This window comes from Nomascus leucogenys, chromosome 7b, assembly GCF_006542625.1.
Source record: "Nomascus leucogenys isolate Asia chromosome 7b, Asia_NLE_v1, whole genome shotgun sequence".
Taxonomy (NCBI): Eukaryota; Metazoa; Chordata; class Mammalia; order Primates; family Hylobatidae; genus Nomascus; species Nomascus leucogenys.
The window spans coordinates 71,827,347-71,850,787 of NC_044387.1; the positions used below are offsets into that span (position 1 = coordinate 71,827,347).

Below are 23,441 nucleotides of genomic sequence, written 5' to 3' on the forward strand. Positions count from 1 at the left end.
GGTTGGAGTGCAGCAGCATGATCTTGGCTCACTGCAACCTCTGCCTCCCGGGTTCAGGCAATTCTCGTGCCTCAGCCTCCCAAGTAGCTGGGATTACAGGTGTGTGCCACCATGCTTGGCTAACTTTTTTGTATTTTTGATAGAGATGGGGTTTCACTATGTTGGCCAGGCTGGTCTCGAACTCCTGACCTCAAGTGATCTGCCTGCCTCAGCTTCCCAAAGTGCAGGGACTACAGGTGTGAGCCACCATGCCTGGCCTACCACCGGTTTTTAAATCTAACATTAAAATATTACCTCTAAAAAAATAAAATGTAACTTCCTAAGAAACTAGAACCAGAATTTGATACCTTTGATTTTTTTCTCCTCCACATTCTTCATAGCAACTCAATTCAATTCTCTTGCTACTTGGCTGAGAGCCATCAGTAACAGAATCATCAAAAAACTGAAACCAAGATGATCCTTCTGGGTAGTGCTTTATAGAAAAACCAAACTCCTAAAATAAAGGGGATATGCCTCCAGTACAGTCCTGGGTGCTACAGGTGAAAGAGTGGAATGCTTGTTCTGCTTTAGGAGGAATGAAGTGGGCAGAATCTCTTGTTAGACAAAGGCAAGAATGCATGTGGGCTATGATATAAAGGCATTGCAGGCATAAATGAAATCAGAGGCCCACAGAGAAAGCTGTGTGATCACTCCAAGCAGTGCCATGAACTGCTCTGGAACCCACTGTGTGTGTGTGTACACATACACAAACACCCTTTTAATCACACTTTTTAATAATCTGGTGCCTAAAATAAATAGTTCTGGCCCTTGTGTCTTTCCCATTATAATAAATATCAGATTTCTTTCTGAAGTACTTATTAAAGCTCCTATAGAATTTCATTTGTTATACTATTAAAAAATCAAGTAAAGAAAAAAATCAAGTAAGGAAGTAAACCAAAATGTAATGTTACACTAATTTTTTTTTTTTTTTTTTGAGACAGAGTCTCGCTCTGTCGCCCAGGCTGTAGTGCAGTGGCGTGATCTCGGCTCACTGCAAGCTCCACCTCCCAGGTTCAAGTGATTCTCCTGCCTCAGCCTCCCAAGTAGTTGGGACTACAGGCGCGCAGCACCACGCCCAGCTAATTTTTGTGTTTTTAGTAGAGACAGGGTTTCACCATGTTGGCCAGGATAGTCTTGATCTCTTGACCTCGTGATCCACCTGCCTTGGCCTCCCAAAGTGCTGGGATTACCGGCGTGAACAACTGCACCTGGCCAATTTAAGAAGTATTTTTATAAACTATTATTTAAAGCTTTTGGTTACTGCTCTTCACAGAATTCACACATAGCCATATTTGAGATTATGCTGATTGCAATAATATACTCCTGACTGATAGACATATACACCTTTATTTGCTATTAGTTTAGATTACTTTCCCACCAAATCTGTACCATGGGATATAACAATTGTTCTAAATTTCAGTTTCCCTCTATTCTCTGTCTAAAGACAACATTAAAGAAAAATGAAATCCCCAGCCTGACCAATGTGGTGAAACTCCGTCTCTACTAAAAATACAAAAATTAGCCAGGTGTGGTGGCATGTGCCTGTAGTCCCAGCTACTCGGGAGGCTGAGACAGGAGAATTGCTTGAATCCGGGAGGCAGAGGGTGCAGTGAGCCGAGATTGTGCCACTGCACTCCAGCCTGGGTGAGAGAGCGAGACTCCCAAAAAAAGGGGAAAGGGAAGAGAAGGGAAAGGGAAGCGAAGGGGAAAGAGAAAGGGAAAGGGAAAGGGAAATCCAAATTTACTGAACTAATTCTTCGAAGAATTGTGAAAAAACAATTTGCTTTTAAATAGCTTTGACTATGAATGGTAGATTATACATAATTTCAAAAGCAGACATTGATAAATTAGCATATATTTCTCCCAGGCTCTTGAAGAAGCAAATAAAGAAAGCAAAGAAGTGCTTACATTTTCCTGGTTTGGCTGGAATTCGAATTACAGTGGGCTTCCTGGTGGGTGCTGGTTGAAGTGCTCGTTCTTTTATTGGTTTTGTTTTTGCAGGGAGCTGAAAGGGATCTAATGAAAAACATAGTTTATTTTGCATGTTTTAGTTAACATGGACTGAAACAAAAAACCTCATTCATAATTTAAGAGTCATATTTTTCATGCCCCTGGGGAAACTATTCATGGATAAACAAAATCTCAGTTTGCAGAGACAAAAACAAAGTTGGAGCTCATAAAAGGAAATAACTTAGTGTTCTGTAAATAATTCATGTGGCTTTTCTTCCTCTCTGATGAGAGAGATTGAGGATGATCTTGAATAATGTAGAAGCTGATCTTTCAGGGGAGTGTAATCATTTTATATGTGTCTGCCTGAAAATGAGGGGCAACTGAGATGACAAGACCATCTTTCCCACATCCTAAAGCCTCCCAGATGCCACAGAGAGGAAAGACTCTTTCCCTGTACACCCCCTGTGCCTGTCCCAGAATATTTACTCCCAGGACCCTCACCCTAACCAGTGCTGTGCCTGGCACAGGGAAGGTGCTTAGCAGTCTCAGATTTAGTAGTTTAGTAAAACTACACTTCAGTAACATGAAAATGAAAAACATTCTATCCCAGAAATAAAATAAGACATATCCCTTCAAATATTTAATTTTGGGGCAAGGATATATGACTCGGCATTCCTCTATCTTAACCGATTTATTAAGTAATTGCAGTTTTTGCCATTGAAAGTAATGCACCAACCCAATATTTTAAATGGACAGTATATACTTAGGAGAAATACTTTAAACAAAAGCATGGCTGTAAACCTTTTTACTGAAACAGTCTTTAATATAAGAGTCCTTTTTAGTGGTTTGGAAAAATGACTACACATTTTTTTTTAAATGGGAAATCTACAAGTAAAAAGATTAGCAAAAATAAAAGAAAATGCTCTATAATGGATATTCTACTCAGCACACAGGATCGCATGAGACTGTCTTTGCTTTTATTTAACAAGAGGCGAAATGAGTATATGCTGTAATTCTGCACCTGTTCTATGTATCTTGCCTGTGGGGAGACACTCTCTATAAAACTATGCACTCCATAGCTCCTGTGATGAACAGCATTCAAATTCTGCCTGTTATGAGGTGTAATTCAATAAGTACCTTCTGCTGACCAGCTCTTTGCAGGATATGTGAAGGGCTGAGCTAAGAATAAAAGCCCTTTTGGCAATCTGATACTTCACCTTCTCTTCCACTCAGTTCTCAGTCAATCTCATCATCAGATACCCTGCCAAAGGCATCACTCTCTCACCAGTCACTTGCTCACATATTTATGCCAGTAACAGTGCTGGGTGGGGAAATATGATGGTAAAGTACAATCCTATTTTAAATTTCTTATCTACCACTTAGGAAGGGTCCCAGATGGCAAGCTAGCTAAAATTATTATTATGCTACTGAAGAAAAAAAAAATAGATGACTCCTCTGTGGAATCTTACCAGCTCACAGTGAGTGAGGCTAGTCTTATGTTAAAAAAACCAACTCAAGATTATCAAAAGAATGGCATCAAACTTAAAAAAAAAGACTACTATATTAATAATATAACTTTTTTCCACTGTGACCTATGTCACCCATAAAACAAAGCTCCTGTTTTTAGATTTAACCAAATTCCTTAATTCTTTAATTTTATTATAACAAATATATAATAAGTATAATAGTACTTTTTTTACTTCACAGTAGTATTTGTTGTAAAAGTGAGAAACATTAAGAATTATATAAAATAGAAAAAGAAAACCTCTTGTAATCTCATCTTTCTAAAATTAATTATTGTCTAGAATTTGGTATATCTGTCCATGTATTTTCCATAAATATTACACGTATTATTATTATATAAATATTTTGAAAAACAAACCCAGGATCATTTTATATCAATTTCTTTGTAGTTTTATATCAATTTCTTAGCACTTTTATATCAATTTCTTTGTAGCACTTTTGTTCATTCAATATTGACTGGGTGCCTGCTATGCATTAAACACTATTTTACGGCTTCCGCCCTGTCTGGGACGTGAGGAGCGTCCTTCCGCCCCGTCTGGGACATGAGGAGCGTCTCCTCCCGGCTGCCACCCCGTCTGGGAAGTGAGGAGCGCCTCTTACCGGCCACCCCGTCTGGGAGGTGAGGGGCGCCTCTGCCCGGCCGCCCTACCGTCTGGGAAGTGAGGAGCGCCTCTGCCCGACCACCCCATCTGGGAAGTGAGGAGCGCCTCTGCCATGCCGCCCCATCTGGGAAGTAAGGAGCACCTCTGCCAGGCCGCCCCACCGTCTGGGAAGTAAGGAGTGCCTCTGCCCGGCTGCCCCGTCTGGGAAGTGAGGCGCGCCTCTGCCCGGCCGCTGTGCAACCTTCCAAGTGAGAAGTGACAGCCTTGTGCGTGATCTTTTCTGTCTTCCCCAAGTTTGCATTTTCGACATTAAAGTTTACTTTTTAGTTAAAAAAAACCAAACCAAAACAAAACAAAACACTATTTTAGGTGCTGGGAATATAGCAGTAAACAAAGCACAGAACTCTGCCTTCATGGAGCTTGCATTTCAGCAGGAAGATGGAGACAAGAAACAACACATGTAACAGATAAGCAATTCTCGAGGTTTATTAGAAGGTGAGAAGTATATTGAAAAATGAAAAAGCAGAACAAGGTGAGGAACTTCAGGTGTGGGCAGAAGGGAAGCAGGTTGCAGAAGGAAACAGGAGTGCAGTAGGTGAGGCAGGTGACATTGTCTTTCCAAAAACTGGATTTTAAATATTTGAATAGTTCTTCCAATAATCATTCACGGTGTCCTATCTTTCAAGTAGCATTTCTTTCTTTCTTTCTTTTTTTTTTTTTTGAAACACAGTCTCACTCTGTCACCCAGGCTGGAGCGCAGTGGTGCAATCATGACTCATTGCAGCCTCCACCTCCTGGGCTCAAGCAATCCTCCCACCTCAGCCTCCTGAGTATCTGGGACTACAGGAATGTGCCACCATGCCTGGCTAATTTTTATTTTTTTTAGAGACAAGGTTTCACTGTTTTGTCCAGGCTGGTCTTGACCTCTTGGGTTCAAGTGATCCTTCCACCTTGGCCTCTCAAAGTGCTGGGATTATAGGTGTGAGCCACTGTGCCTGGCCTGAAGTGCTATTTCTTTAACAGCTGCTTTTGGTATCAATAATCTGTTGGTTATTAGTTTAAAATTTTAGTTAATGATGCTTTTTGGATGGGTGTGAAGGGGGAAGAAAATCTTGAGCATGTAATGACTTAAATTGTTTCCCAAATCAAATTAAATCCTGGGCCAGTATAAGACCTACACACTCACATTTCACAAGTGAGGGCATGGATGGGGGTAGGGGTGGGCAGGGAAAGGAGAAAAGAGGACAATCAGCACCCCTGAGGGGCTGAACATAGGGGGCATCCAAAATGTGCTTGCTGTGGGAAGAATGGCCTCAGGAAATCCTTACCCAAATCCTGCACACAGTGTGGGCAGATCTCACCTATTGTGTTAAAGGGTCCAATCATTTTTTGTTTTAACCTGAAGGATTTAAATTGAAGTAGCATAGGTATAATTTATGAAGTATTCAAAGTGTCCTAGCTTACTCACTCTCTCGTTTTTTTTATTTTTAATACCGTTAGCTGTTTTTTAATAACTGGCACTCAGATCGCATATAATTATTCTACTATACATGTCTCCGGAAAAAAAAATTCTTTCTCCATGTGGTGAGGCAAGGAAGTCTTCGTGTTCCACCACCGCAGGCTGTTTGGCAGGAGTGGTCTGTTTAATGATCTCCCCCAGCTGTGCTCACTGAGTCAGTGAGCTCTGCATCTGCCTCTCTGTCTGCATGTTGTCTGGGCTGTGATCCATGTGAGGAGTGCAGATTAGTGGGGAGGATAAACAGCATCACTTCAATGAGAAGGTGGAGCCAGAGGCCTGTTTTTTATCTTATGATGGTGTGCAAGTTTCGCTCTAGCAACATAAGTTCACTTTTTATGTCTTTTCATAAGAAGGCTATTTTTTCCAACAGAAGTTATAAGTGGGCAACATATAAAGCAAGGCTGGCACTTCATATTGGGGTACTCCAGACACCACCAGGTAAGAAACTGGATCATTAGTACTAGTTAAAATGTTTAAAGATCATAACCTTTGACTAGTAATCCCACTTTCAGAAATTTATTCTTCAGATATAAAAGCATCAGCAGAAGTGAACATGCTTATGAGGGTATTTACTGCAGAATTTTTTGTAGTGGCAAAACCCAACAAGGAACAAAACAAAACAACATCCCCCCGCCCCACCAAATAAAAAACAAACAAAACAACCTGGATGTCCATCAACAGGGGAAATACTGAACCAGCTATGATATACTATGAGGTATCAGGCAGGTATAAGGAGACAATGAATTAGAACTAGGCCTATTATCCTGAAGAGAAGTGATATATGTCATTGTTTTTTAAAGCACTCTGCCGAGTAACAGGTATAGTATGGTAAAAATTTCTGGAAAAAGTCCATTATGTGTATATGTGTAAGCTTTGGTTTGGCATGCCCAAAGGCACAGAAGGCTGCATACTTTGTTCACAGTGGTTACTGTGGGGAGTTTGCATTTTTTTTTAATCCAAAATCTCTGAATTGTTTGGCTTGTTACAGATATATTTTACTTTTCTAACAGAAACAAATCCAATAAAATAAATTCAATCATAAGGAAAAAGTTACAAGATAAAGCTAACACCTCTGCCAAACAAACCAGAACAAAACCACTTAAAAATAAGGGAACAAAAGAGGAAACTTCTGGTTTCTTTTGTTGGTTTTTCAAGGCAATAATGGCCATAAAATTTTCCATAAAGTAACTAGAAAAATAAAAACTCTTTTTCTTTTGGGTTCAATTTAAAAGGAAATAATGCAGATATAAAATTCTGAATTTATCTAATTTAGACATATTTAGTTCATAACAAATAGCTTCTTGTAACCTTGAATAATATAACCATTTAGATAAATCACTATTTTATTATTTTAAAAATTTCTACTTATCAGAATCTGAGGGTCAGTGGGGGAAGCAGTTCTTCAGAAGTGGCAAAGATGACAAGAGATCATTCTCCCAGTTTCTTTCAGCCTAATTATGCTTATGTTCAGCTATTTTAAAAAGATTATTGATTAACTATATTGTTAAAGGTAATGCCTCCACATGGTCTGAAATTCAAAAGGGATCAAAATGCATACAGTGAAAACCAGGTTCCCCGTTCTCTCCTATCTAGTTCCTTCATAAAAGACAACCTTTGTACCACCTTTTCATACATTACTGTACATTGCATTTGACATTTAACACAAACAATAGCTAAAATAACATAAAAAGTATCCTGTATCTTGCATTTTTCACCTAATAATATCTTGGAAGTTGGTCCAAAGTAGGGGATAATAGGTCTCCCTCCCTTTTAATTATCACACAATACTCCATTGTTATGGATGTACTATAATTTATTTAAGCAGTCCATTGACATTTATTTCCAATATTCTATAGTAGAAGTCCTTAATCTAGAGCCCAAAATGGGCCCTCTAAGCTCTGGATATTGTACTTTGAATTGTGTACACATGAGCTGATGGCTATTTTCTTTTTTTTTTTTTTTTTCCTCACAGCTCCAAACAGTCACTGAATTAATGGCTATTTTCAAGGGAGAGAAAAGACTCTCAGGCTACCTCAGATTCTCAGAGTTTGGTAATCTGGAAAGGGTTAAGAACTTGCTGCCATAATTCTATCACAGACTGCTCTTGCTTCTACAGAAAAACAAAAAACAAAAAACAACACGGAGCATCTTAAGAAGAATCTCCTATCTGAATCTAAGACAAGAAAATGGCATTTTTGTCTACTTTTATTTGCAGTGATGGCATTTTTGTCTACTTATATTTGCAATGTTTATTCTGTCTTCCCTCTACCCCCTCACACCAGCACCAATTATTCTACACCTGCTGGTGAACAAGCAGAGGCCTCTTTACACCTATATCCGCATGGTCTTCATTACTGGATTGAGAAAAACACTGATGATAAAGTAGTTTTTCACCCATTACCTGTCTCTAATAATATGCTTGTCATCACAATTAGTTTCACCATCCCTGGCTTGCTTTTCTGTCATTTCTTTCCCTTGAGTTCTGTTAATAGCAGAAATTGGCTGCTAAACTATTATTCTGGGCTGTGTAATGGGGCTGACGGCAGAAACATTCTGCTTTTTTTGACAACTGGGTATGATTTGTAAAGGTGTGAAGAAGAATTGCTAATACTTCTGGGCTCCATTACATTAACCTGGAAGGCATTCTACCCAAGAAATGAATCCAATATTAAATTGCCTGTTTTATGAGTTTTCCTTTAATAATTTTTCTAATCTTTACAATGTTTTCATAGCTTCAGTATTTTCAGATCTCTATTTCCTGAGATTAATATGGCAACTTCATTTTATGAATGCTATTTTATTAGATTTTCTTTATTTTTGAGGTAAGAGAAAGGGAAAGGAAGACTTATTTGTAAGTTTCTCTTCTTTCTCCTGTGTTCCTCTCCCAGTTTCTGCCTGGTATCTGGATGATTAGGCAAGGTTTCCCAGGACCATAAACCTTTATTTACAATGACAATGCTATCAAAATACCACCAAAAAGTCACAAAGCCCCAAATCAAAAAGCAAACAAAAATCCCTCCACAGCTCAAGGCATTCAGAGGTGATCCTGAAGGCCTTTGGAGGGCATAAGTAGGGAGGCAACAAGGGCCAGTATACATTCTAGAAACTCCCCCTGGGTAGCCACAGTATGGATTGTGATAGGCTTGTCTGAGTGGGCTCAATTTGGGAGGCCACTGCAGTCATCAGAGTGTAAAGGCCTAAAGTGGGGCAGAACAGGGAAGGATGAAAAGGAGAGGCAGAGTCAAGAACTATTTGGAAGGTAAAACCAGCAGGAGTTGGTAACTAATTAGATGTGAAGGCAGAGAAGTAACAATAATAACTACTACTTAATGATCATAGGGCTTTCCTGCATAATCACATTTAACCCTTACAATACTCTAGGTGAGGAGTAGTATTATGTCTTACAAATGAGGAAACAGAGGCACTGTGAGGTTAAGAAAATTGCCCAAGGTCACGTAACAAATGTGGTAGACCCTGGCAGACTCCAAATCTGAACAGCTAGCCACTATGTGACACGGTGAGAAGACTCAAGGATGATCTCTGGGTTTCTCCAGGGAAGGCTGGTGTGTGTGTGATGGTGTCACTAGTGAGTTGCAAAATATAGGAAGAAAGACAGGTTTAGAAAGAAGATAGTATTCAGCTCAGTATAACTCCATAGTCAAGAGCAATGGTTAAAGTCAGATAGCACAAGCAAATTACACACTTTGCTAAAAGACACCCCAATAATTAAATGTTGTTCAATGAAGTGGTAGAAATCAAGAAACGGAAAAGGCTGAGTATGAAGCATGAGACTGTATTCATGTTGAAAGTATAATGTTGACCTTCCTTTTTGAAGATGACTATAATTATCTGCTAGATGATACAAAATAAATTCTCAGCAATTATTAGTCGAGTTGCCATCCCCATAGAAACTAGCGAGTTCTACAAAAGGTAATATTTCTTCAGCTTGCTGCTGCTGGGTTTATCTATCCCTGTCCTTCTCTGAATCTTGTTAACACCAAAAAGGTTTATATAAGAAAATGGTATTATCAAAGACTTGAAAAGTTTTTAAAGTGTTGCCTGGTTAAGGATTCATGAAAATACTGGGTAGCAACATTACACAGTGAAAAATAAACTAGACTTAGAATAAAAACACTAAGTTTGAATCTGACTTGGACAATTGTTTATGACACTGGGCAAGTGGTTCATAGATCTCTCTCAGTCTCATTGTCTCCATTTGCAAACTTAGGCCAATGATATCTCACAGAGGGTTGTTGCAAGTATTAAATAAAATAATGTATGTCTCAGTATTTAGTAGAGCATTAGGTACACTGCAGAAGCTTAATATATTCAAATGTTTTTCCTTCCACCCTTTATGGACAAAAGCCATGATGTCTTTTAGTTTATATGCTAAAATGTTGTGTGTCAATTACAATGTTCTGTGCATGATGAATATTTAATAATGTGTATGTTTGTTTTCATTTTAAACACACCTGTGCTATGCAGAATGTGGTTTTGAAATCACAGAGCCTGTACTATTTTGATGCATGTTAAACATTTACACAGTGACAGTTAACCTTTTGAAAATTCTATTAAGTTTTTATGTTCACAAATTCCACCCAAATAAGTCAAAAGCAGTAAAAGAAATCTTATCAATGACAAGTACAGCAGCTTAGTTTGACAAATCAAAGATAAGCTTTACCATCACACTCTCCAACAGAACAGTGAGAGGAAAGAAAACACACTCTCTGCCTTCTGGGATATTTAATTGTACTGACGTTGGCAGCTAACTTACATCTGTTGTATTTTATTTACAAAACTTTTCACTCTCAAGGGAAGATGTTCTGTGAAGATTAAAGGAACAATTTTGCAACATGTGGCTGGGTCCTCATTCCGTACATTTTCGAGTCCTCCCCTGGAGCTGGCCCCTCTCCCAGCACTGCCAGCTGAGGCCCATTTCATCTGAGGAGCCCTCTGGGGCCACTGCATGACTTCCCATCTATGAGAAGCTTCCTCTGCATCCTTCTACATGTTCCCTAACCTCCCTGGATCCTTTCAATGTGAAGTCTGAACTTCTATCTGCCAAGAGTAAGGGGAGCCAGCTGCACAACCTGTTACAGTTTAGCCCCTAGCCCCCGTCTGCTTACTTCTGGCTCATGTAATAGTAATCGATGCATGTGTCTCCCACTTTCTGACTCCATCACCCCCATCCCGTATTTTCCCTTCCCTCCCTGTCTCCATTCCCCACCTAGCTCCATGTTTCTTGATTTCTCTGTTCATTCCTCTCTGTTTCTACACACACACATGCATGTGCACATACTTGCATATACACACCTCAATAACTTGTGTACTAGAAATTAAAACAGCAAGTGCCATTTAAAATACCCTATCATGAGTTTAGATTCGCCTCCACTGATGATTTTTCACTCACCTAGAACCATCTCTGAACCAACAGATTCTTCAGCCAGGTTCCCCGATGGGGTGGGCAAAACATCATCATCAAAGCTGATGAGATCGATGTCCACCAAGGGCTTGCTCTGCAGAACTGGAACTGAGGGGTTGGCTGGGGGCCCTTCTCCCAGTGACTTGTATGCTTTGGCTTGTGATGCCCCCCCGAGTCGGGGAGGAACAGTGACAGGTTTCAGTGGAGCTGAAGGGTAGGTGGGGTTTTCTGAGGAAACAGATTTCTTCAGCAGCAAAGGCCGCGGGGCAGGAGTTGGCACTTTCTTCCCACTATCAGAGCTCTCAGCCAGGGGCCCTCTTCCCAGAATCTCAGGATTAACACTTCGTATAAGGCCAGGGTTTGGTTTCTTTGGCAATTCAGGTTTGGTTACTGGGATGCTTCCTGCTTCTTGCAGGGGAGGGTATGGGGTGAGTCCTTCCTTAGAGGTCACCTTGAGTCTGTTCTCAGTCCCAGAGTCCCACTCTCCAGAAGCTCTGTTAGCAGCTGGTTTGGGAGCTACAGAAGGTTTCCCTGAGGAAACAGTAGGCTTTGGAGGAAGTGAACGTGGAGTAATTTCTGGTTTCTTGGGCAGTCCTGAGGTTTCTGTATTTGTCTGACCCTCAAACACTTTAATTCTGGAAACAATACTATTTTGGCTTTGTTCTGTGTTCATAATGTTCATCACTGCCTGACTGTCTGAGGTGCTAGCGTTGTCCAGCAGAGACTGGGGCCGGCCTGGGGATGACTCCTCTCCTACGGCTGCTGGGCTGATTTTCTGTTGACTTTGCTCTTTAATGTGAGAATCTCTGGGTATTGGTCTGAGGTTGCTTTTTGATCTTGGTTTTGGCACTGGACATCTTGTAGCACTGGGGTTTTCTGGACAATTCGGTTCTTCAGAAATATCGAAGACTATTAAAGGTGCCACATTTGTTGGAAGATTGCCAGACGAGACTGCTGGGAAAGGCTGAAGCGGCTTGAGAGGTGCCTGTAGTGCTGATGAGACCAAAACAAAACCAAAACAAATAAAAACAAGCCATAATGTTAACAATTTATAAGAAAAAAATAGAAGGTACACAGATTTAAAACTACATACATGGAATATCAAGAGATTTTGGTTTCTTTAATTAGTAAAAAGTGATTCAAAAATGGAAATGTTTATTCTGTTTCCTGTAGGAGTGCTCTTCATATAACAATTTTTTTTTTGAGACAGGGTCTTGCTCTGTTGCCCTGGCTGGTGTACAGTGGCTCGAACACGGCTCACTGCAGCCTCACCCTCCAGTGCTCAAGCGATCCTCTCACTTCAGCTTCCTGAGTAGCTGGGACTACAGACACACACTACCATACTCAGCGAATTTTTGCATTTTTTTGTAGAGATGGGATTTCACCATGTTGCCCAGGCTGGTCTCAAACTCCTGTGCTCAAGCAATCCACCCGCCTTAGTCTCCCAAAGTGCTGGGATTAAAGGCATGAGCCACAGTGCAACACTTTAAAAAAGCCTAACAGGACAACCACCCTTAGCATCCTGTCAAGTATAAGTTGCTAAATATAGGATCCTTCTCAGAGGGAATAAAGGGAATCAGCAGTAATACCCACCATGAATTATACGGATAATGTTTTTGTGATATAAACTAGGGTAAGCTCAAGAGATTGGGGCCGCAGTTTGTAAGAATGATCTATTATAATCATCACCACATACCCAAATAAAGCAAGCATACAGTGATCACACTGACTGGGCAGCAGAGCTCAATGAATTATGCACAAATTGCAAATTATTTTAAAGACTGGAAGCCTATGGATTACTTCCCTAGAACTAGGTCAGAATTGGGGAAGACAAATTACTTGCATTACTTTGAGGCAGATCGTTGTCTATTTCTTCTGAAAAGTCAGTCTGAGTTGCAGAAGTAATAGTGTGCCTTGGAGTGGCAGCAGCATTATTATTATTTGTAGTATTAACTTGAACTTGGTTGATTTCTTTTATAACTTGTTCATAAGATGGTGGGAGCTGAAAAGTAAAGAATGAAGATTTTAGACATCTAAGGGCAATAGCCAAGGTGTTGACAGTCTCACTGTTCTTATCTTCCAATTTCATTTAAAAAATAAAATGCAAAGAGATAATGTAATGTTTATTCACCTCAGCAGGAACCAGCTCATTAGGCCTCCAAGAGCCTGCTGCAGATGATGTAGGAAATCCCAGTCCTGGGGGTGGGGTTCCTGGAAACCACGAGGCTGGCCTCAGCGGCTCAGCTGCCACAATGGTGATCTCTGGGCGCCTAGTGGACAGAAGCCTCAGTGAGGTTTTGCAGGATGGTAACAAGCTATTGTCTATCTGTAAATGTTCAAAGATTCATGAAAACCACCACCACCCAAAAAAGTTATAAGAACTAACACAGTCACAGAAATGATCTGTCTGGCCTGGGCTGTCTCTGACAGTACACCCAGACAGACTTCAAGGGAGCAAATGACAATCATCCTCTATGACTTCAGCCTCAAAAAGTTAGAGTTGGACCCTGGGCACACTTGGCTCTGCCTTGGTTGATAAGGATAAGAACTAAGTAAGGCCTATAAAATCTCTTCATTCCAGGGCTATCTAGCCTTAGGGCAGACATATAGTGTAAGGTATAAAAGCCCACTAGTCAAATGGAATTGTTTTTCTGTTGTTATTATTATTATTATTATTATTATTATTTGAGACAGAGTCTCACTCTGTTGCCCAGGCTGGAGTGCAGTGATGCAATCTCGATCTTGGCTCCCTGCAACCTCCGCCTCTCAGGTTCAAGCGATTCTCGTACCTCAGCCTCCCGAGCAGCTGGGATTACAGGCGTCCGCCACCATACCTGGCTAATTTTTGTATTTTTAGTAGAGATGGGGTTTCACCATATTGGCCAGGCTGGTCTTGAACTCCTGACCACAAGCGATCTGACCACCTCAGCCTCCCAAAGTGCTGGGATTAGAGGCATGAGCCACCACGCCCAGCTTGGTTTTCTGTTATTATAAAGTGCATACTCTGAAATGAAAAATTACCATTTAAAAAGAATATCCTCTTCTGTCTTACTTCATCTCTGTTCCAATTCACAGCTATGTTTAAGTGTTTTGGGTTTACATGTTCACTTCTAGACTTTGATATGTGTCTCTAGGTTCGTGGTCACGTTTGTATACAATTTAATGATTAATCTTCAATACTGGAGACCTATAGTGATTTAGGCATGGCTCCTTTTATCTTTTTCTTAATCTGATTCTATAATCTCATGTTTAAAGTAATAATTTTGTAGAGACAGGGCCTCACTCTGTCACCCAGGCTGGAGTGCAGTGGCGCAATCATAGCTCACCGCAGCCTCAAGCTCCCCACCCCTCAGCTTCCTGAGTAGCTGGGACTACAGGTGCATGCCACCATGCCTGGCTAATTTTTAAAATTTTTTGTAGAGACGAGGGCTCACTATCTTGCCCAGGCTGGTTTTGAACTCCTGGCCTCAAGCAATCCTTCCAAAGTGTTGGGATTAAAGGTGTAAGGCACTGTGCCTGGAGCATGTTTAAATTTTCTCTTAAACCTGATTTCCTAACAAACACCAACTATGTGACCCCGAACAAATCAATCAACAGTTTTGATTGGAAAACTCAGTTTTCTCATGGAACGTACATGGATGATAATACCTGCTCTGCCTTTCTCTAGCACTCTATGGAAAATAAAAACAAAAAAGCACTGTCATTCTCAAAATTATGCATTACACACACACTCATGCTACATTGTGAAACAGTAGAACCTGATCATTGATTAAATTTGAACAGCACTTCCTAAGAACCTTTGCTTATAGCTTTTGTCTAACTAAATAGTAAGAGTTATTAGTTAATAAACGTTAAGCATCATATGTACATTAATTCTTATGACAACCTTGTGATGTAGGTATGATTAGCACCATTTTAAAGCTGGGATAAAGAAGCTAGAGAGATTAAGCAGCTTGTCATCCAAGGTCACATGGTAGGAAGGTGGTGGTCAGGATTTGAATTTGGTTCTGACTCTAAAGTCCTTGTCCTTCATTATTCTATACTATACTGTAAGAAATTTGACAGCAGGAACCATGACTTATAAAAACCTCTCTATCTGATTGAATGTCATGATGTAATGTAAAAAAAAAAATCTATCCATCCATTTAGCCATTTGTCCATCCATCCTTCCGTCCATTCTATTGTCCATCTGTCCACTGGTCCTTCCTTCTATCTACCCAAATATTATCTTTCCTCCCTTCTCTTTTCCCTTCCTTTTTCCAAAAAGCCATCCAGCCTTTATTCATCGTGCCTACCTCCTCTTTTCCTTTCTTTATCCTTCCATTCAATTTTCTATCCTGTCATCCATCCATTTGGTTAGGCAACATGTACTAAGTAGCATGAGGTACAAAGCATTTCTCTGAAGCAGTTACAATGCTTTACATGCAGCAGTTGTTTAATAAACATTTAAAAAATCAACTTCAGTAAATACTTTTACTCAAAAGAACATTTTCAAGCCTGTATCACTCCTTCTCTCAAGCAAAATCATCTTTCAAACTTATAAGTTAATTCAGGAGATATACTGATGAAGCAGAATACAAGAATACATTGCTTATGAAAGCGAAACATTTAATTTGCTACCTGATAACACACTTTTATTTCAATTATTAGTCTAATATATGTCCTCCATTATAAATATAACCATACCTTCTATCTCGATGAAGTTCACTCTGAATAGAAGTCCGAGAAGCTGTTGAAGAAGGAATAAACTGGTATAGTACAAAAGTAGTATGTTCGGTAATGGTTTAAATTTTTACAAAGTACACAATTGGGAAAAGCTTATACTTGCTATCATATAGAATGTATGAATTTTAATATCCTTAAATAAAAAAGTAAATCAAAACAATCATTTTATTGGCATAAAGTTAATTATGGTTATATATTGGAGATTGCATAATATATAGATTTCAAAAACTCCCCAAAGAACATTCTGTAGTTGTGAAAATAGTTTGAAGAATGAACAGAGAAAAGAAGACAGCTATTAAATATAAATTGCATGGTTGGAGCATTAAGATGATGACATGAAGTAACAATGGGCAGAAAAAATTTTAAATATCTATTCAAATCTATATGACTATGCTTTTGTGATGTTTGTTTATAAATCTATTGTAGAATGAAACTGGTCAAATTTTCATCTTTTGTCTAACTTATCTGAAATTTTATAACCTTTAAGTTGTTTTATTATTTATTTTGAGACAGGGTCTTACTCTGTTGCTCAGGCTGGAGAGCAGTGGCATGATGTTCAGGGCTCAATGCAGCCTCAAGTTCCCAGGCTCAAGTGATCCTCCTGCCTCAGCCTCCCAAGTAGCTGGGACTACAGGCACATGACACCATGCCCCAGGAATTTTTTCTATGTTTTGTAGAGATGAGGCTTTGCCATGCTGCTGGTCTCAAACTCCTGGGTTCAAGCGATCCTCCTGCCTGGGCATCCCAAAGTGCTGGGATTACAGGCATGAGCCACTATGCCTAGCCTTTTATTACTTAAACTAAGATATAATAATAAATGTTAAAGGTGTTCAAATCACTTTTATAAACTTGTTTATAGCACATATTATTGTATATGCAGCACTGACTTTTTCCTTAAGTCCCAAACTCAAGTCCTTAAGCTTGATAGTTTAAATTTTTTCCCAAATTTTACTTTATAAAGTAAACTAAGTTTTAATCAGATAATCTGGAACATATCACATATGGGGTCATTTTTTTTTCTTTTTTTTTTTTGAGACAGAGTCTCGCTCTGTCGCCCAGGCTGGAGTGCAGTGGTGTGATCTTCGCTCACTGCAAGCTCCGCCTCCTGGGTTCACACCATTCTCTTGCCTCACCTTCCAGTGTAGCTGGGACTACAGGCACCCGCCACCATGCCTGGCTAAATTTTTGTATTTTTAGTAGATACGGGGTTTCACCGTGTTAGCCAAGATGGTCTTGATCTCCCGACCTTGTGATCCACCCGCCTTGGCCTCCCAAAGTGCTGGCTTTACAGGCGTGAGCCACTGTGCCCGACCCATATGGGGTCAATTTTTCAATTCTTATGTAATAGAGACTATTACCTCTATTTTTCTTTCTTTCTTTCTTTCTTTTTTTTTTTTTTTTGAGACAGAGTCTCGCTCTGTCGCCCAGGCTGGAGTGCAGTGGCGCCATCTTGGCTCACTGCAGGCTCCGCCTCCCGTGTTCATGCCATTCTCCTGCCTCAGCCTCCCGAGTAGCTGGGAGTACGGGCGCCCGCCACCGCGCCCGGCTATTTTTTTTTTTTTTTTTTTTTTGCATTTTTAGTAGAGATGGGGTTTCACTGTGTTAGCCAGGATGGTCTTGATCTCCTGACCTCGTGATCCTCCCACCCCAGGCCTCCCAAAGTGCTGGGATTACAGGCATGAGCCACCACGCCCGGCCTACCTCTATTTTTCAAGGAACATATTCTAAAGATCTCTTTGGGGAAAAAAATCTTCAAATACTATAGTGTAAAGATCTGTGCACAAAGGAAATTTCTTTCAGATATAAACTATTTTTAACGAGTTGCTTTCATATCTCTGTAATACTCAACTTGTTCAATTCTTCCTATTTGAAAAGATTGGAAGCATAGATCTTTCCCCCCTCCTATTAACTTCTGCTTCTCTCTGAACTAGGAGGCTGTCAAAACTGGGGGAGGCAAGGGTGGAAGTGGAAGGTGGGAATGAAGTTTAGGCTGGATTGGAGCCGTGACAGGTGAACCTCTGCTGGGTTGGCAAAGCAAACCTCTAACATCTGAAACCAAAATCCCTGGGTTTCTACTTGGAGGATGTCCTCATATTCATATCATCAACTGGTTTCATTTTTATCAAGAGCTAAACCAAGCTGACAGGGAGGCTAGAGCTCTGCATGGTGTGTCTGATTTGTAAGAATGGTTTCATTAAGTCAGAGGCCCATTCAAGTTTGCTACAATCACATCACCACCAACACTAACGCTGAAATCAGCAGGGATAACACTTTTAAAAGACTTCATGTTATCGTCACAAACATACCTCTTCCACGGGGCATTTTTGCTGTGTACTATTCATGAGTGCTAAGGGAAAAAAAGAAGGGGTTATAGAAGAGGAAAGGATGAGGAAAGAGTGAACCTAGTTGCCTAAGCTTTAAAAGGAATTCAGGAGCAAGACTGTCTTGCCATACCACTGTTTTTCTCTGCTATGCACACTTAAATGGAAAAGGAAAGTTGATGATCCACAGTTTCACAGAGTAAAGAAATATTGCTGCAAAGATTTGTCTGTGCAGACCAGGACATCCACACACATAACTAGTCGAAAAACCCGCTTGTAGGTTTTTTTTTTTTTTTTTGAGACAAGGTCTTGCTCTGTCACCCAGGCTGGAGTGCAGTGGTGCAATACTGGCTCACTGCAGCCTCGACTTCCCTGGCTCAAGAAATCTTCCTGCCTCAGCCCCCTGAGTAGCTGGGACTACAGGCATGCACGACCACACCTGGCTCCTTTTTGTATCTTTTGTAGAAACGGGGTTTTGCTATGCTGCCTAGGCTGGTCTTGACTTCCTGACCTCAAGAGATCCGCCCACCTTGGCCTCCTAAAGTGCTAGGATTACAGGCATGAGCCACTATGCCTGGCCTGTCTGCAGTTTTTAACAACAGTTTTAAAAAATTTAAAAACTATTTTGCAAAATCAATTTGCTACTTCAATAAACATTGATTTTAAAGTATGAATAGTACTTAAAAGGTAATTCAGTAGTCGATCTACATTGTTTCAAATCAGCAATTTTAACTTGATTCTGCCCGTTCACACCAGAGGTCATTCACAGCAGGCCCCCTGGCAGCAGAGTGGCACTGCCGCTGCAGAACACGGAGGGGTGGGTCTTGCAGTCGTACTTACAGATCTCCTTCTGCACATCCTTTAAGAATCACTGCTTTCCCCTCTCCTTGTCTGTTTTTTTTCACATTCACTCATCTATGAAATTTTTCTTTTCTCTCTTGATCCTTCTGGAAAAACTGACACCTTCTGTCAGTGCTGAACAAGATTAATAGCTACAAACACTTTCGGTTTTCACCGCCGATTTTCATGTGTTGTGTCATGCTCTTTGTGCTAATTTCTCACCTATCTGCGTATACATCTCATTCTCACTTTCTCAGATTAAACAAATTTGCTGTAGTTGCCAGGAAAATCGAATTTGCCAGAGTGCCCATATAGACAAGCATGTCCCATTTTACCTTTCTGCCAAAAGCTGCCAGTCTGGTATGTTTTGGACTAATGCCACAGAATAAAGGCAGTATTTTCAGTTAGAGTTATCCTATCATTTTACAGAATTATTTTCAAACTTTTTTTGTGTGTGTGAGATGGGGTCTCTCTCTGTCGCCTGGGCTGGAATGCAGTGGCACGACCTCGGCTCACTGGAACCTCCGCCTTCCAGGTTCAAGCAATTCTCCTGCCTCATCCTTCCTAGTAGCTGGGATTACAGGTGCCCACCACTGCACCAGGTTAATTTTTATATTTTTAGTAGAGATGGGGTTTCACCATGTTGGCCAGGCTGGTCTCGAATTCCTGACCTCAGGTGATCCGCCCGCCTTGGCCTCCCAAAGTGCTGGGATTATAGGTGTGAGCCACCATGCCTGGCCTATTTTCAAACTTTTCGAGTTCAAGTGGTTAAATTCTAAATACAAAACATATTCATGTTAGAGTTGAGATGTAGATGTGCAGTATTACAACCAATAAAGAATATTCTTGAATTCCAGCAGGATCACAAGCCTGGGAAGGCCCTCAGCGATCGTCCTACTCAAACTTCACAGAGGAGGAGACTGAGATACAGAGGGGTTAAATGAATTACCCCACGTCCAACAGCCCTTTAGGAGCAAGGCTAGGAGTGGTTTGTTTCTTGAAGCAGCTTAACTCTGTGTGGAACCAGGAGAGTGGGATGCTAGCTAGTCTTGATCTAAATAATTCAAAATTATCAATTAAATGATGTCAGAAGAAATAAACACATAGAAGGATTATTAATTATAAATACCCTTCCCATAGAACTATGAATGAATGATCAATGAACTAAGAATGAAAGATCAATGAAAATCACAATAACATAAGAAACTTACTGACTACATTTGTTTGGGACAGGGTATGAGAGTTAGATGCATTTGACATGATAACAAGAACATCTGTGGAGTGGAAAGCTCAATGGCCTTGAAGTCAGGAAGCAAAGTTCGTATCTCGGCTCTACCTTGTTAAGCCACTTAACCTTTCTGGGACTCAGTTTCACTACCACATGTAAAATGGGTCAACACCTACCATGCACAGTGTTATTTTATAATGCATGGAAACAGTTCCTGACTTATGGTAGGTAAACAATATTAACTAAGTCTGAATTTCAGAAAATAATTTTCTCTTAAAAAGTTAATGAAAGGAAGAACATAAAATTCTAGATGTATCCAATTAGGATATATCAAAACACTTTACCAAAAATACTCAGGACTCACAAGAATACATGCAAAGAAAAGGACCCCAAGGCTTGACTGGAACCAGAATCATTATGAAATAAGTTAAACTACAACCAGCTAAGGAATATCACTTTAAAAATGGAATAAAGTCTTTCCGCTTGCCAGGGTTAGATGACTGAGTATGGGATAGTAACACACACATTTTAATGGGCTGGCTAAGATAAAAATTATTTACAGGTTTTTCTTACAGAATAGGCAAAAAGAAGAAAACAAAAGGGAATGGCACAATTGTTCCTCATTCTGTATTTATATGTTATCATGAAAGGATCTGTTTGGCCTTCTTGCCTAAACATCAGGAATAAATATGAATATTTCTTTAGTGTTTACAAAGTGACTGACAGAAGAATTAAAAGACAACTGAGTTAAAAACCAAAAAACACCGGCTACCTCAAAGCAAGGGTTTTCCCTTTGTTTCATATCCTCCTTCCTCTCTCTGCTAGGGCACTGTTTCACTGTTTTCTCTTCTTTCATGGCTCCAGTCTGATCCCTGCACTGACTGCTTACCTGCTGCCTACAAATGTCTTCATGCTTCCTCATCCTAAGCATGGTCAGATCTCCTCTTTCCTTAACTCTGCCTCCTTCTCAAACTACAGCCCGTATCTCTCCTGTTCAACACCAAATTTCATAAAAGAGTAGGCTACCCTAGCCATCCCAACTTCAACGTATTCTATTCATTGTTGAAATTGAAGTGTGGCTTCCCAATACTTACTGAAACTGCTCTCTCGTGGGTCTCAGTTGACCTCCTAAGTGCCAGACACAATAACCTGTTCTCAGCACCTTTTGCTTGGCCTGGCTATAGTATTAAAAGCTATTGGTGATTTGCCTGTTCCTTTTAAAATCTTCTCCTTTGACCTCTAAAACACAGCTGTGTCCTCTTTTTTTTTTTTTTTTTTTTTTTAACTCTGACCATCCCTTTTCAGCTTTTATTGCCCATGTCTTAGCTGTGCCTTGCACAACACAGGGGCCTCTAGGTGAGCAAGATCCATCTTGGGGGATCCATGGGAAGTCAGGCACAGGTTGTGATTCCCTAACCAAAAAGTCCTGAAATCCAAGGGAGTTAAGGTAAGAAGCCAGGGAACAAAGGGCAGGAGCCCACAGATATGACTCAGTGAAAGGAGGCCTTTCACAGCAGGGCTGGGTTCACTGGGTCATGCATTTTTGCCTTATGCCCCTTGAAGGCATAGCTTGTCCTCAGACGTCAGCGTCTCCAAGATTCTATCCCTTCTCGTCTTTTCCTATCCTGTGTACTTTCTCCCTACATGTTTGGCTACTTTCAGGATTTTGCTTATAACAGTGATTACTCTAAGTTATATCTCCAGCCAATAAATTCCTGCCTAAGTTCTAGACCCTAATTTTGTATTTAAATTATCTCTCTGCCCACCATCGCCTGCCACCCCCAAACCAAGGGTTATAAGGCATGAAAGGCTATCAAGAATTTTTCATTTTTATATCAGAATTCTTTTCATCCTATACCATAGCATTCCCACATATTTATAGTTCACCAATAAAGAAAAAAAATGGAGTGGGGAAACATGGCATATTTTTCTGTATTGTCACCTTGTGAAATTTTCACTGGAATTGTTCAAATGCATGTTCTTCACGACCTGTGAATATCCTAAATTCATACTAAATATTACAAGTTATGGACTGGGCACGGTGGCTCACACCTGTAATCCTAGCACTTTGGGAGGCCAAGGCAGGCAAATCACTTGAGGTCAGGAGACCAGCCTGACCAATGTGGTGAAATCCCATCTCTACTAAAAATATAAAAATCAGCCGGGCATGGTGGTGGGTGCCTGTAATCCCAGCTACTCAAGAGGCTGAGGCAGGAGAATTGCTTGAGCCTAGGAGATGGAGGTGGCAATGAGCTGAGATCGCGCCACTGCAGTCCAGCCTGGTTGACAGTGAGAGACTATGTATCGGGGGAAGAAAAAAAACAACCAAGTTATGTTTCTAAAAATAGGGCACATTCTCCTCAGGGTGGTAACCTCAGCTCAAATAATGCAAAGAACATCTAAAATCCTATCTTTATCCTTTTCTAACACAGGCAATCCATGTTCTATTTTTAAAGAGACCTTTCCAGAGCCTTTTATTTAAAGAAGTGTTAAAATACCACACTAATAGCAAGTTTTGAAGTTTTAACCAAGAGATAAGAACAGAAAATAGAAATGTTCCTTTCTGACAGGAATTCTACTCTTAGCACTTCTATCTTGATGTGGTAGTATAAGCCCGTCTTTATAGGCACTTATACAGTGAAAAAATATATTGTGAAGAGTACCTGTAGAAACAAATGAACCAAAAGGAACAGGATTTAATACTTCTTTTTTCTTTGAGACAGAGTTTCGCTCTTGTTGCCCAGGCTGGAGTGCAGTGGTGCAATCTCGGCTCACTGCAACCTCCATCTCCTGGGTTCAAGCCATTCTCCTGCCTCAGCCTCCTGAGTAGCTGGGATTACAGATGCCTGCCACCACGCCCAGCTAATTTTTGTATTTTTAGTAGAGACAGGGTTTCACTATGTTGGTTGGCCTGGTCTTGGAACTCCTGACCTCAGGTGATCCATCTGCCTTGGCCCCCAACAAAGTGCTGGGATTACAGGCGTGAGCCACCGTGCCTGGCCAGGATTTAGTACTTCTTAAACCTGTTAGATATCTCTAACTCTAGAAAATGGTTACATAATTTTTTTTTTTTTTTTTTTGAGATGGAATCTCGCTCTGTTGGCGAGGCTGGAGTGCAGTGGCGTGATCTTGGTTCACTGCAACCTCTGCCTCCCGGGTTCATGCCATTCTCCTGCCTCAGCCTCCCGAGTAGCTGGGACTACAGGCGCCCGCCACCATGCCTGGCTAATTTTTGGTATTTTTAGTAGAGTCAGGGTTTCACCATGTTTGC

General features: G+C 40.5%; 1 protein-coding gene across 3 annotated transcripts in view; it reads right to left on the minus strand.

Moving 5' to 3' along the window:
• The window catches only part of SH3D19 (SH3 domain containing 19), a 202,895-nt gene that overhangs the window by 44,040 nt on the left and 135,414 nt on the right, over window positions 1–23,441 (minus strand). For all 3 annotated transcript variants that reach the window (XM_030816235.1, XM_030816234.1, XM_030816236.1), the window contains exons 4-8: window positions 15,743–15,785; window positions 13,188–13,326; window positions 12,905–13,058; window positions 11,045–12,049; window positions 1,948–2,055 (exon numbers count right to left, since the gene is read on the minus strand). In XM_030816235.1, coding sequence (XP_030672095.1) covers window positions 1,948–2,055; window positions 11,045–12,049; window positions 12,905–13,058; window positions 13,188–13,326; window positions 15,743–15,785 — 1,449 coding nt within the window. The remainder of the gene's footprint in view (window positions 1–1,947; window positions 2,056–11,044; window positions 12,050–12,904; window positions 13,059–13,187; window positions 13,327–15,742; window positions 15,786–23,441) is intronic.